The sequence below is a fragment of the Oncorhynchus gorbuscha genome, linkage group LG07 (assembly GCF_021184085.1).
Source record: "Oncorhynchus gorbuscha isolate QuinsamMale2020 ecotype Even-year linkage group LG07, OgorEven_v1.0, whole genome shotgun sequence".
Taxonomy (NCBI): domain Eukaryota; kingdom Metazoa; phylum Chordata; class Actinopteri; order Salmoniformes; family Salmonidae; genus Oncorhynchus; species Oncorhynchus gorbuscha.
In genome coordinates, this window is record NC_060179.1 from 20,037,563 (window position 1) to 20,050,680 (window position 13,118).

Here is a 13,118-nt window from a genome sequence, read left to right on the forward strand (position 1 = left end):
CATAAAGCCTCCTGTGGGGCAGGGGGTGGGGATACAATTAAAACACAGACGGAAGACACTTGGCAACAGTACAGATACTGTACATCACCAGACAGACAGTGGAAGCAAAGCACATCACGACAAGAAAGGCATCGCCGCACGACATGAAGAGAGTCCTGTGGCAACAAGCACCATGGCACAAACAATGTTAAGGGCAGACAACAGAACAAGAGAAAACAACAAAGTGTCAGACCACAATACAAGTAGCATAGCACTACTGAATAGCCAAATGGACAGATAGAGGCAACAAATAATAGCAGCGCAAGCAGCCAGTCAGAAAACAGAGTGAGAGTGTCCATGATTGAGTCCTTAATATCAAATGTATGATGAAGTGCTGGTTGTGAAAACAGACGATAATCTGGCTATTACAACTGCCATAACTCCATGGAATTGTAATATAATGGTTTCTGTGAGGGTTTTAAGTTGATCAAAAGCGTTGTATTGAATTGCCTCTGAATTGTATGAGTGCTACAGATCCTGCTCTTTGCTCAGTTTGACAGTGACTACACAGAGTTCAAGTTCCAGATCCAAGGACTCTTCCAGTCTCTCCAGTCATTGCTAGTGGCCTGGTTTGAGCAGTCACTAACCGTGAGTTCTCACTGATCCAAAAGTCTCTATGACATCTAAGGGTACCAACTAATCTCGAATTGTAAAGCATGTTTCTATGATGATTCGTCGCCTTTCACCTCGCTGAATTCTTTCTCTACCATTAGACTGAGCGAATGCTTGACCTCCTCTCCAAGTTTGAGAATGGCGTCGGTAAGCAGCTGGACCTCACAGACAAATACATGGCAGTACTGCAGCGCTATAGCCGAGACTTGGAGCTTGTCAGGAAGCTCTATCAAAAGCAGAAGGACAACCCTCCCATTCCGCGAAACATGCCTCCTGTGAGTCCATGTAGTCCAACTTTTCGTAAATGTGCTGCACATAGCAAATTGGTAGCATTTCATGATAAAAGCATGATGAATTATGTGTTTTTGTTCCAGCATTCAACTTACACATTCACTGTTTTGTTATAGTATAATGTACTCAGTCACATTTCACACATTTGCTGGCTGGCCACAGACCTATGCAGCACTTCCTCAGTTAAATTTGATGTGGGGTGACTATGGTGTTAATGTCAAAGCCTGTATGAAAGAGGATCTAACCCTCCTGTAGGTTTTCATTCCAACCCTGTTCCTGAAGAGCTACCCTACTGTAGGTTTTCTCTCCAACCCTGTTCCTGAAGAGCTACCCTACTGTAGGTTTTCATCCAACCCGGGTTGTTTCTAACCGGATTCATCTCATCAACCAGCTAATTATTATAATCAGATGTGAAAAATATACTGGACGGTTGCTCTCCAGGAACAGGGTTGGAGTGAAAACCTACAGGAGGGTAGCTCTTCAGGAACAGGGTTGGAGAGAAAACCTACAGGAGGGTAGCTCTTCAGGAACAGGGTTGGAGTGAAAACCTACAGGGGGGTAGTTCTTCAGGAACAGGGTTGGAGTGAAAACCTACAGGAGGGTAGCTCTTCAGGAACAGGGTTGGAGTGAAAACCTAAAGGGGGGTAGTTCTTCAGGAACAGGGTTGGAGTGAAAACCTACAGGAGGGTAGCTCTTCAGGAACAGGGTTGGAGTGAAAACCTACAGGGGGTAGTTCTTCAGGAACAGGGTTGGAGTTAAAACCTTCAGGAACAGGAGGGGGGTAGTTCTTCAGGAACAGGGTTGGAGTTAAAACCTACAGGAGGGTAGCTCTTCAGGAACAGGGTTGGAGTTAGTTCTTCAGGAACAGGGTTGGAGTGAAAACCTACAGGAGGGTAGCTCTTCAGGAACAGGGTTGGAGTGAAAACCTACAGGGGGGTAGTTCTTCAGGAACAGGGTTGGAGTGAAAACCTACAGGAGGGTAGCTCTTCAGGAACAGGGTTGGATTGAAAACCTACAGGGGGGTAGTTCTTCAGGAACAGGGTTGGAGTGAAAACCTACAGGAGGGTAGTTCTTCAGGAACAGGGTTGGAGTGAAAACCTACAGGGGGGTAGTTCTTCAGGAACAGGGTTGGAGTTAAAACCTACAGGAGGGTAGTTCTTCAGGAACAGGGTTGGAGTTAAAACCTACAGGAGGGTAGTTCTTCAGGAACAGGGTTGGAGTGAAAACCTACAGGAGGGTAGTTCTTCAGGAACAGGGTTGGAGTGAAAACCTACAGGAGGGTAGTTCTTCAGGAACAGGGTTGGAGTGAAAACCTACAGGAGGGTAGTTCTTCAGGAACAGGGTTGGAGTGAAAACCTACAGGGGGTAGTTCTTCAGGAACAGGGTTGGAGTGAAAACCTACAGGAGGGTAGTTCTTCAGGAACAGGGTTGGAGTTCTTCAGAAAACCTACAGGAGGGTAGCTCTTCAGGAACAGGGTTGGAGTTAGCTCTTCAAACAGGGTTGGAGTTAAAACCTACAGGGGGTAGTTCTTCAGGAACAGGGTTGGAGTGAAAACCTACAGGAGGGTAGTTCTTCAGGAACAGGGTTGGAGTGAAAACCTACAGGAGGGTAGTTCTTCAGGAACAGGGTTGGAGTGAAAACCTACAGGAGGGTAGCTCTTCAGGAACAGGGTTGGAGTGAAAACCTACAGGAGGGTAGTTCTTCAGGAACAGGGTTGGAGTTAAAACCTATAGGAGGGTAGCTCTTCAGGAACAGGGTTGGAGTGAAAACCTACAGGAGGGTAGCTCTTCAGGAACAGGGTTGGAATGAAAACCTACAGGATGGTAGCTCTTCAGGAACAGGGTTGGATTGAAAACCTACAGGGGGTAGTTCTTCAGGAACAGGGTTGGAGTGAAAACCTACAGGAGGGTAGCTCTTCAGGAACAGGGTTGGAGTGAAAACCTACAGGGGGGTAGTTCTTCAGGAACAGGGTTGGAGTGAAACCCTACAGGAGGGTAGTTCTTCAGGAACAGGGTTGGAGTTAAAACCTACAGGAGGGTAGCTCTTCAGGAACAGGGTTGGAGAGAAAACCTACAGGAGGGTAGCTTTTCAGGAACAGGGTTGGAGTGAAAACCTACAGGGGGGTAGTTCTTCAGGAACAGGGTTGGAGTGAAAACCTACAGGAGGGTAGCTCTTCAGGAACAGGGTTGGAGTGAAAACCTACAGGGGGGTAGTTCTTCAGGAACAGGGTTGGAGTTAAAACCTACAGGGGGGTAGTTCTTCAGGAACAGGGTTGGAGTTAAAACCTACAGGAGGGTAGTTCTTCAGGAACAGGGTTGGAGTGAAAACCTACAGGAGGGTAGTTCTTCAGGAACAGGGTTGGAGTTAAAACCTACAGGGGGGTAGTTCTTCAGGAACAGGGTTGGAGTGAAAACCTACAGGAGGGTAGCTCTTCAGGAACAGGGTTGGAGTGAAAACCTACAGGGGGTAGTTCTTCAGGAACAGGGTTGGAGTGAAAACCTACAGGAGGGTAGCTCTTCAGGAACAGGGTTGGAGTTAAAACCTACAGGAGGGTAGCTCTTCAGGAACAAAGTTGGAGAGCCCTGATATAATGCATTTATCCCTTTTCAGAAATTTAAGGCATACTAAACATACAGTGTGAAGAACATGGACAGCACATACAGAATGTCAAGAACCATTTTGGTCTTCATAGGTTTTAAAACGCTTCTCTCTCTGGCAGGTTGCAGGGAAGATTATGTGGTCGCGGCAACTATTCCGAAAGATTGAGTTACCTATGTCTATCCTGAAAAACAAAATGGACATTCTAAAGGTAGTCTTTTACAATTTCAACTACATTTCCTCAATTGTTTTGTTTGATATGTAACCCTAAATGAGGTAGATGTGATATGAAATGTGAAATGTGATATCTACAGTACCTAATTTGTATGGTCCCCAAAGAAAAATATGGTTTCATTTATACTCTCATTATATTTAGAATGCATGCCCAGTACCTTGCTTCATTCTGAGCAGTATGCTAGTGTAGATATTGTTACAGAGACTCATGCTTTTCTTTTTGTCTGGCAGACCCCTGAGATGAGGAAGGTGATCAGAAGCTATAACAAGATGGCCGCCGTTCTCCTTGAGTTCGAGCTCCTGTACCACAGAGGCTGGTGCCAAGCCGTGGAGATGGGCCGTCACGGCCTGAATGCATCGCTGCTCATCAGAGACCCAGAAACAAAGGTTATGCCCATTCCAAAGTGCCGCTAATGTCGACATTATATTCAGATAATGGCCTTTTCCTTAGAGGCCAAAGCTATAGAACTAAGCAACACCTTGCATTATTTTTCATAATGTTAACATTCTATCAGTGTGTGTTGTGCAAATTTGAGATTTACATTAACATTTTTGTCATTTAGCAGACGCTCTTATTCTTAGCGACTTACAGGAGCAATTAGGGTTAAGTGCCTTGCTCAAGGACACATCGGCAGATTTTCACATAGTTGGCTCGTGGATTCGAACCTGCAACCTTTCCGTTATTGGCCCAACGCTCTTAACCGCTAGGCCTACACTCTCCGATTTCACTCTGTTAACTCAACCTTCAATATTGTGATTCTTGCTTGCCCAGAAGATATATGTTAATCTTGACTCCTTGGTCCTGGAGGTTCTGCATGAGGCTAAGTGCATGCATAAGCTTGGCATCGCAGTCCCAACTGTGATCCTGAATATGTGTGCCAAAGAAGTCGAGCTGAAGGCCCAGCAAAACAGGTGAGATATTATTGATTGAATCAAGTGTTTCAGTAATCAGTAAAGTGTTGAACTAAACCAAAACACCCTGTATCTCCCAGGACCAGGTTTGGTGACCAGGTGTTGACTATGGGTCTAATGTACAATACATGTCTATTTTTTACAACAGTTGAAGCAAAAATGCACATGGTATCATAGAGGATGTTTTAATAGTGAAATCCCTTTGTCCCAGGCTACAGGAAATGCTGCAGGACTTTGAAGCAGTCTTATCCAGGATCCCTCCCATCCTCCTCCCCCTGATGCAGCCCTTCATCAGACATGTGGAGAACTCTCTCTCCCAGGCACACATGGTCTTGGGCAACTGGAAGCCAGTGGAGAGAACGGAGGAGCGGGGTTGACGTGAGAGAACTTGGGAAGGTTGAACACCAGACGGGCTGCGGCACTAATCTGACTCTCCTGGACATCACTCAACACCGACAGATGTGAGAGTAGTTTACTGTTGTTTACTGGTAAAATTCGACAGGGTTCTCCTATTCCAGTCCTGGAGATGGTTGTACAGTATGTGTGCAGGCGTTAGTTCCAACCCTGTGGTAATACACCTGATTCAGCTAATCATAACCCATAAGGAGGATTATGTTTGGGTTAAATATCTGAATCAGGTGTGTTACTGCAGGGGGCTGGATTTAAGCATTGAATCTGGGATTGTGTTCTTTCAGTAATATTCAGACTTAACCAAACAGACTGTCCTTTTCTTGTAGTCATAGAGAATGTATATGGAGTACTGCAAGAACTGGAGCAAGTTGCAAAGGTTGCCATGGATACACTGGAGTGTCGCATCGAGAGAATCCTACAGGCCATGTCATCCACTGCCCTGCTGGTGCTGCCCGAGGATATGCCTGTTTCATCCCAAAACTTTCATAGCCAAGCTGAGGACACTGTGAGGTCTGCTGGGAAGGCACTGAGCATGTGAGTGTTGACTGAGCTCTACAAATTATACAGAACGGTCAATTATGCCTATGTTTGGTTAGTCCAATATGTGAAATCTTAGTGTCATTACATGGTTTGATATGAACTTGCAAAAAGTGACCAACAGACAAAGGAAAATAAAGGATTGGTGTTTTCAGAGTAATCGTCTCTCTATTACCATTTCCAAGAACCACATCATTGATCAAATCATCAGGGTATCATTGTTTGAAACGTTTGCTCAGTTTCACTTCAGCTGTTTATCTTGATTTCACTGCAGCCAAAGTAAACAAGTGGAAATGTCTATGTACGAGATGACTGACGAGCTGAAAAAGAGGATGACGCCAGCAGAAGTAGTCAACCTAAAGGTGGGTTAGTGTGACTGACTCAGGACAAAGTTACATTAGCAGTAAACGCACAACCACACCTGTCAACAATGATAGAGCCTTTGTGTAACGCCTCAATGTTCTTTGATTCAGGGGTCTCTCCAGTGTCTACACCCGGATGCTAAACAGAAGACACGCTGCCAGTTGTGTCTAGCCTGTTGCTTTTACAACTTGATGGCTCAGCTGTGCCAGAGGAACACAGAGGCCCTGGTCAAAGGTGAGATTTCCAATTGTTCTTTTACCTATGTGAGGTCATCGGGGTTGGGATCAACTCTGTTTTAATCAAACCAAGACATTAATTCAAATGCAATAATTCAATGAAAACAATACACATTGGCAATAATAGTTAGTTGCTTTTGACTGAGTACCAAAACTGCCCTAAACTGACGTATGTTTTCTTATAATCATTTACATTTTCATAGCTACAAGGTCATCCCTTGATTCTCTGAGGCGAAGGCTTCATGTGGCGAGTTCCAAGTACCAGTCGTCCTCGTACCTGAGTCGACCACAGGTCCAGGTTCCTCTCTTCGAGGCCTCTATTCAGCTGGCCATTCCCAACATCGTCCTCAAGCCCAGTCTAGAGGACATCCAGGTACTCCTTGACACATTTAAAGAAAGAGTCCAAAGTCAAAGTTTATTGGCAAATTGGAAAGAAAAGATTAATGGAAAATATATATATTTAAGTCTATTTTATGTTATGAATATACACATTAGTGTGTTTATTGCGATCTCTTCAATATTCAATTATTTTCCACTGATAAATCACATAGTATGGTGGCATTGTCCTCTGTCTTTGTCCCTTGCTTGTGTCTCACAGAGTACTGTCAACAAAGTTGTGAGCATTGTGCTGTCTATGGCTACAGACATCCCACTATGGACATTTTCCCATCTACATCACAAGCAGCTTCAGGTAGGCTTTCTATCTGGTCGATGTAGCTGCTGCTTATTACGTCTGCTATGTTGCCTTGGACTTTTCTGCTCTAATCCACTGTGAATATTTCTTATTGTTCTATATTTGATGAATTTGTACCTTTTCTCCATATAGTGTGTTTTATTTATTTTTAGTGGTATTGTGTGTTGTCCTGTTCACTGTTGGCCAGGTCGTATTGTAAATGAGAATTGGTTCTCAATTGACTTATCTGGTTAAATAAAGGTGGAATAAATAAATCAAATAAATAAACTAAAGATTCCTGAATGGTATTACTATCATGTTTTTTTTCTTATAATTATTCCTACTTTAAATATTGTTTAGAAATTGAATGTAAGAAGTGATCCAAATTGGGGTCTTTCCCTGTGCCCCTCCCCAGGCAGAGCAGGCTGCAGTCAGGGACGCTGGGGACGACGGCCCCCTGACCAAACAGCTGGTCCTCAAGCCCCTGGACCGGCAGCTGGCCGAGCACAAGGACGTCACCAAGGCCGTCATCCAGCTGGGTTCCATCGTGTCCTCCCTCAGGACCGAGGCCGGGGATGTACTGCAGGAGTTCCATCACTTCTCCACCCTGTGGAATCAGGTCTGCTTGGCTGGAAATGTTAGCGATACATAAAAGAATGCTGGTGGCATCATCTTTGAATGATCCATTAGTATTCAAGTTTTACCAGAGCCAGGATGTACTAAGCCAAGAATGAAAGAGAGAAAGACACTGTCGATGAATTGATGTACTGTATACAATGATTTGATGTGATTTGATCATATTTGACTGTTCGGATCTATATAACATGACTCGTATTGTTCTCCCCAGGACCCAGAGGAAGAAGTGAAAACCTTCCTGGAGACCAGTCCATCCCTCCCAGCGTTCAGCACTCAGATTTCCTCCTACTCTGTTAGTGACATTCACTCATTGTTTTACATATTGGATGATTGTCATTAGATTTTGATCTGTTTGATGTGTTACTTGCTCACCTCATGCAGAAAATGGAAGCTCAGATTGACAGTTTGCCAGCCTCCTGCACTGTGGGCTCAGTCCTGTTCCACACAGAACACCTTAAGCTCTCCCTGACCCAGGAGTGCCGTGCCTGGAAACGGGCCTTTGGAGCTGCGCTGAACAGCCAGGCCTCAGCCGACATGGCCGACATCTACTCCTTTGTGGACGGCCTGACCAAGAGGCTCCAGAGGCCTGTCGAAGACCTGGAGGACGTTAGGGGAGCCATGGCCTCTCTCCGAGAGGTCAGAGAGGCAGAGATCCGGATAGACGCCACCATCGGCCCCGTGGAGGAGTCGTTTGCCTTGCTCAACCGCCACGAGTTGATCTTCAGCGACAGGAACGCAGAGAAGGTGGACGGGCTGACGTACGCCTGGAGGAACCTCAATGCAATGGTGGGTGGAAAATGTCATGTATTTCAAGTCACATTTTCTCACCTGACATTTTATTGTTCCTCTATTCACTTGTCCTGTGTGGAGTTTCTGATGCCAAACATTCTCTTGAGCTCTGCATGACTTGTCAATCACCTTGTAACCCACTGAGGCAAAATAGAAGAAAAGGAATTTGGAATTTGATTAAGTTTAAGACTCACGTCACATCGACTGTGGTGGTTGTTGCAGCCAACCAAGACATATATTCTGTACATGTGGCAGTAGAGGGCAGCAAACCACTAAGTATGTGACCAACATGCCCTTCTTGCTCTCTCTCAAGTGTGAGTCAAGGATGGTGGATAAATGAAGACCGTTTACCATTTATATTTATGTCACGGTTCCTGTCTGCTTTAAGGCCCAGTGCATTCAAAAACACGATTTTCCTGTGTTTTATATATATATTTACACAACATGCGGTTGGAATAATACTGTGGAATTGTGAGAAATATGATAATGCCGTTTTAGTGCGAGAGCTGTTTGAAAAGATCGCCTGAAATGCCCACCTCTTTTAGTGGGATGGATTTTTGGCCTGTCTGGTGACCAGTCAATAAATTAGTAAAAATAAAGAGTTCCAAACCTCTCTGCCAGCTTGACCATTTTCATTGAAAAAAATCACAGTAAGGTATTTCATTGTTACCCAGAAATGATTTGATATTGAGATATAAACAGCTGCATTGGACCTTTAAGGGCTGGCTCTCCCATAGGCACCAATGCTTTAGCAGCTTGATCTGGTCGGCTTAGTTCATTAACTGTAAATTAATCCGAAAAAAGGAGCAAGTGAGATGTCTCACTTCCTCTTCCATCTCTGTTTGAGCTGTGCTCTGTATCTGAAACCAAAACAATGTCCATCAAAAGGTGATGGAAACCCAAAACACCCTGGTGAAGATTCAACCTGCCATGAAGGCAGACCTACTGTCAGGGGTAGAGACCTTCCAGAACTCTGTCCAGACCTACTACTCAGATTATGACAAAAGGTAGAATAAAGTTATATTTTTCATTCAGACATTTTGCTCAATAGTTGATAGATTCCTGTAATCCACATGCTTTATGTTCATCAAGTGGCCCTGGAGTGGAGGGGTTGACCCCAGATGAAGCCAGCGACAGACTGCAGAGCTTCCAGGCCCAGTTCAATGAGCTGTGGAGAAAATATGTTACCTACTCTGGAGGGGAGGAGCTATTCGGCCTCTCAGTTAACGGTGACTATTCTCACATTTATATCCACATTGAAATACACTGTTTCCTGGACCCATATTTTGCATATCCTTGGACTTCAAAACACTTTCAATGGAGATTCAGGACTAGGCTAATATGGCTAATATCTCTCATTAACAGAATATCCCGATCTTCAGAGAATTAAAAGAGAGCTGGGTCTTTTGTCAAAACTTTACACGCTCTACAACTCTGTCACTGAAAGTGTCACTAGTTACTATGATATCCAATGGGCTGACCTAAACATAGACAAGATCAACAATGAACTGCAGGATTTCCAGAACAGGTAGAATCCCATGGACTGTGATATATACATGTCAATATGCTGTATTGGAAAATAATCTAAACGATAGATAAGTTCAAATTGAGTTGCTGACTAATCCTTGTGAACATTGTGATTACTCTATTTTTCCACTTTCCATAAGAATCCGGAAACTTCCCAAGGCGTTGAAGGAGTGGCAAGCTTTTAGTGACCTGAAGAAGACAATCGATGACTTCAACGAGACGTGCCCCCTACTTTACATGATGGCTAACAAGGTGAAACAATACCTTTCATTTAATCATCCACAACTCATATTGCTTTTCCTGACGTTTGTCCCTTTCAATCCCCTCTCCCTTTCAGGCGATGATGTCCAGGCATTGGAGCCGCCTGAGTGACCTCACGGGACACATCTTCGAGGTGGAGTCGGAGAGCTTTGCCCTCAGAAGCATCATGGAGGCACCACTGCTCAAATACAAAGAGGATATTGAGGTACTGTGTCACCAAATCCGCTCACCAAAATGGGCAAACAATATACTTGTCAAATAAAATTAGGTGTGCTGTGTTTTTCTGGACAGGATGTGTGCATCAGCGCCGTGAAGGAGAGGGACATTGAGGCCAAACTGAAAGACGTAGTGGCAGAGTGGAGCAGCCACACGCTCACCTTTGCCCCCTTCAGGAACCGGGGGGAACTGCTACTGAAGGGTACTGACACTGCAGAGAAGGTGGCCCTCATGGAGGACAGTCTGATGGTGCTGGCCTCGCTCATGAGCAACCGGTAGGTACCACCACATCCTCATGTCTGATTTGATCGACTGGATTTCGAACCCAGGTACCACAATATTAGTAATCAGACATGAATTCAGAATTGAATTCAATGTTTACTGTATCTCTTCTAGGTGACCGTACAGGCAGTTGTCGATGGCGGCAGGTAGCCTAGAAGTTGAGATGCAGGTAGCGTAGCGGTTTGAGAATTGGGCCAGTAACCGAAAGGTCGCTATTTTGAATCCCTGACCCGACAAGTTGAAACATCTATCTGTGCCCTTGAGCAAGGCATTTAACCCTAATTGTGTCAAGGTCACTGTTGATAATGGCAGACTCTGGCTGTGACCCCACTCTCCAAGGGTGTCTCGGGGAGAGTGGGATATGCAACAAAAAAACACATTTCCAATTCACATGTGTATTAATACCCACTGTACATGTGTGAAATTATACTTTTCCAGGTATAATGCCCCATTCAAGCCTTCCATCCAGCAGTGGGTGCTGAAGCTGTCTAACACCACTGAGGTCATAGAGAAATGGTTGACGGTTCAGAACCTGTGGATCTACCTGGAGGCCGTATTTGTCGGAGGGGATATCGCTAAGCAGCTGCCCCAGGTCAGAACAAGCTGAACCATGCTCGGTTTACCTGTTGATTCACTATTGTTTCACTTGAATGTAGATTCAATTGGAACTTAGTGTGGATTCCAGGCTATTCAAGTAAGGATATGGCCACTAAATCTGTCCCATATAGGAAGCCAAGAGGTTCCAGAACATCGACAAGTCCTGGCAGAAGATCATGCAGCGTGCCCACGAGGTGACAGGTGTGGTGCAGTGCTGTGTGGGGGACGAGACCCTCAGCCAGCTGTTGCCCCATCTTCTGGAGCAGCTGGAGGTGTGTCAGAAGTCCCTGAGCGGGTACCTGGAGAAGAAGAGGCTTGTGTTCCCTCGGTTCTTCTTTGTCTCTGACCCTGCTCTACTGGAGATCCTGGGACAGGCCTCAGACTCCCACACCATACAGGTACTGGACTGGACTGGACAAACTAAAAACATTCTATGGTTGGGTTACGTTAGGGCAACATTTTCTTCTACTGTACTGTTTCTCCATGTCTGGTATGGCCATAGATACCATTGATACACGGCCATGCCAAAAGTATGTAATATAAATATAATATAAATATATGCCATTTAGCAGACGCTTTTATCCAAAGCGACTTACAGTCATGTGTGCATACATTCTACGTATGGGTGGTCCCGGGGATTGAACCCACTACCCTGGCGTTAGAAGCGCCATGCTCTACCAACTGAGCTACAGAAGGACAACTGCTCATTGAACAACTCAATCCTTCTGTAGCTCAGTTGGTAGAGCATGGCGCTTGTAACGCCAGGGTAGTGGGTTCGATTCCCGGGACCACCCATACGTAGAATGTATGCACACATGACTGTAAGTCGCTTTGGATAAAAGCGTCTGCTAAATGGCATATATTATTATTATATTATTATTATAAAATCATGGCCATTAATATGGAGCTGGTCTCCCCTTTGCTGCTATAACAGCCTCCACTCTTCTGGGAAGGCTTTCCACTAGATGTTGGAACATTGCTGCAGGGACTTGCTACCATTAATCCACAATAGCATTAGTGTGGTCGGGCACTGATTTTGGGTGATTAGGCCTTGCTCGCAGTCGGCGTTCCAATTAGTCTCAAAGATGTTTGATGGAGTTGAGGTCAAGGCTCTGTGCAGGCCAGACAATTTCTTCCACACCGATCTTGACAAACCATTTCTGTATGGACCTCACTTTGTGCACGGGGGCATTATCATGCTGAAACAGGAAAGGGCCTTCCCCAAACTGTTGCCGCAAAGTTAGAAGCACAGAATCGTCTAGAATGTCATTGTATGCAGTGTTACATGTAGCGTTATGATTTCACTTCACTGGAGCTAAGGGGCATAGCCCGATTCATGAAAAACAGCCCCAGACCATTATTCCTCCTCCATCAAACTTTACAGTTGGCACTATGCATTGGGGCAGGTAGCGTTCTCCTGGCATCTGCCAAACCCAGATTTGTCCGTCGGGCTGCCAGATGGTGAAGCGTGAATAATCACTCCAGAGAATGTGTTTCCACTGCTCCAGAGTCCAATGGTGGCAAATCCCTCCCTCCCATTTTAGACACAATTGCTCAGTATGGCAAGTTTTCAGGTTATAAGATGCTCGGACATGGAAACCCATTTCATGATGCTTTCGACAAACAGTTATTGTGTTGACGTTGCATCTGGAGGCAATTTGGAACTCGGTAATGAGTGTTGCAACAGAGGACAGATGATTTGTACACGCTTCAGCACTCAGTGGTCCCATACCACTTCGCGGCTGAGCTGTTGTTGCTCCTAGACATTTTCTCTTCACAATAACATCACTTACAGTAGATCGGGGCAGCTCTAGCAGGGCAGAAATGTAACTAACTGACTTGTTGAAAAGGTGGCATCCTTTGACGGTGCCACGTTGAATGTCACTGAGGGGCAGCAGGTAGC

The 13,118-nt window shown here is 45.1% G+C and overlaps 1 protein-coding gene across 1 annotated transcript in view; it reads left to right on the forward strand.

Moving 5' to 3' along the window:
• The first annotated feature begins 5,107 nt into the window (after window positions 1–5,107).
• Window positions 5,108–13,118, forward strand: part of dnah5l (dynein, axonemal, heavy chain 5 like) — a 50,599-nt gene continuing 42,588 nt past the window's right edge. The window contains exons 1-17 of the mRNA XM_046355752.1: window positions 5,108–5,148; window positions 5,425–5,632; window positions 5,910–5,997; window positions 6,109–6,232; window positions 6,438–6,607; window positions 6,833–6,925; window positions 7,323–7,526; window positions 7,755–7,835; window positions 7,925–8,329; window positions 9,221–9,339; window positions 9,425–9,561; window positions 9,698–9,860; window positions 10,000–10,111; window positions 10,197–10,325; window positions 10,412–10,611; window positions 11,057–11,210; window positions 11,347–11,613. Of these exons, the coding sequence (XP_046211708.1) occupies window positions 5,481–5,632; window positions 5,910–5,997; window positions 6,109–6,232; window positions 6,438–6,607; window positions 6,833–6,925; window positions 7,323–7,526; window positions 7,755–7,835; window positions 7,925–8,329; window positions 9,221–9,339; window positions 9,425–9,561; window positions 9,698–9,860; window positions 10,000–10,111; window positions 10,197–10,325; window positions 10,412–10,611; window positions 11,057–11,210; window positions 11,347–11,613 (2,598 nt within the window). The 5' untranslated portion in view covers window positions 5,108–5,148; window positions 5,425–5,480. The remainder of the gene's footprint in view (window positions 5,149–5,424; window positions 5,633–5,909; window positions 5,998–6,108; window positions 6,233–6,437; window positions 6,608–6,832; window positions 6,926–7,322; window positions 7,527–7,754; window positions 7,836–7,924; window positions 8,330–9,220; window positions 9,340–9,424; window positions 9,562–9,697; window positions 9,861–9,999; window positions 10,112–10,196; window positions 10,326–10,411; window positions 10,612–11,056; window positions 11,211–11,346; window positions 11,614–13,118) is intronic.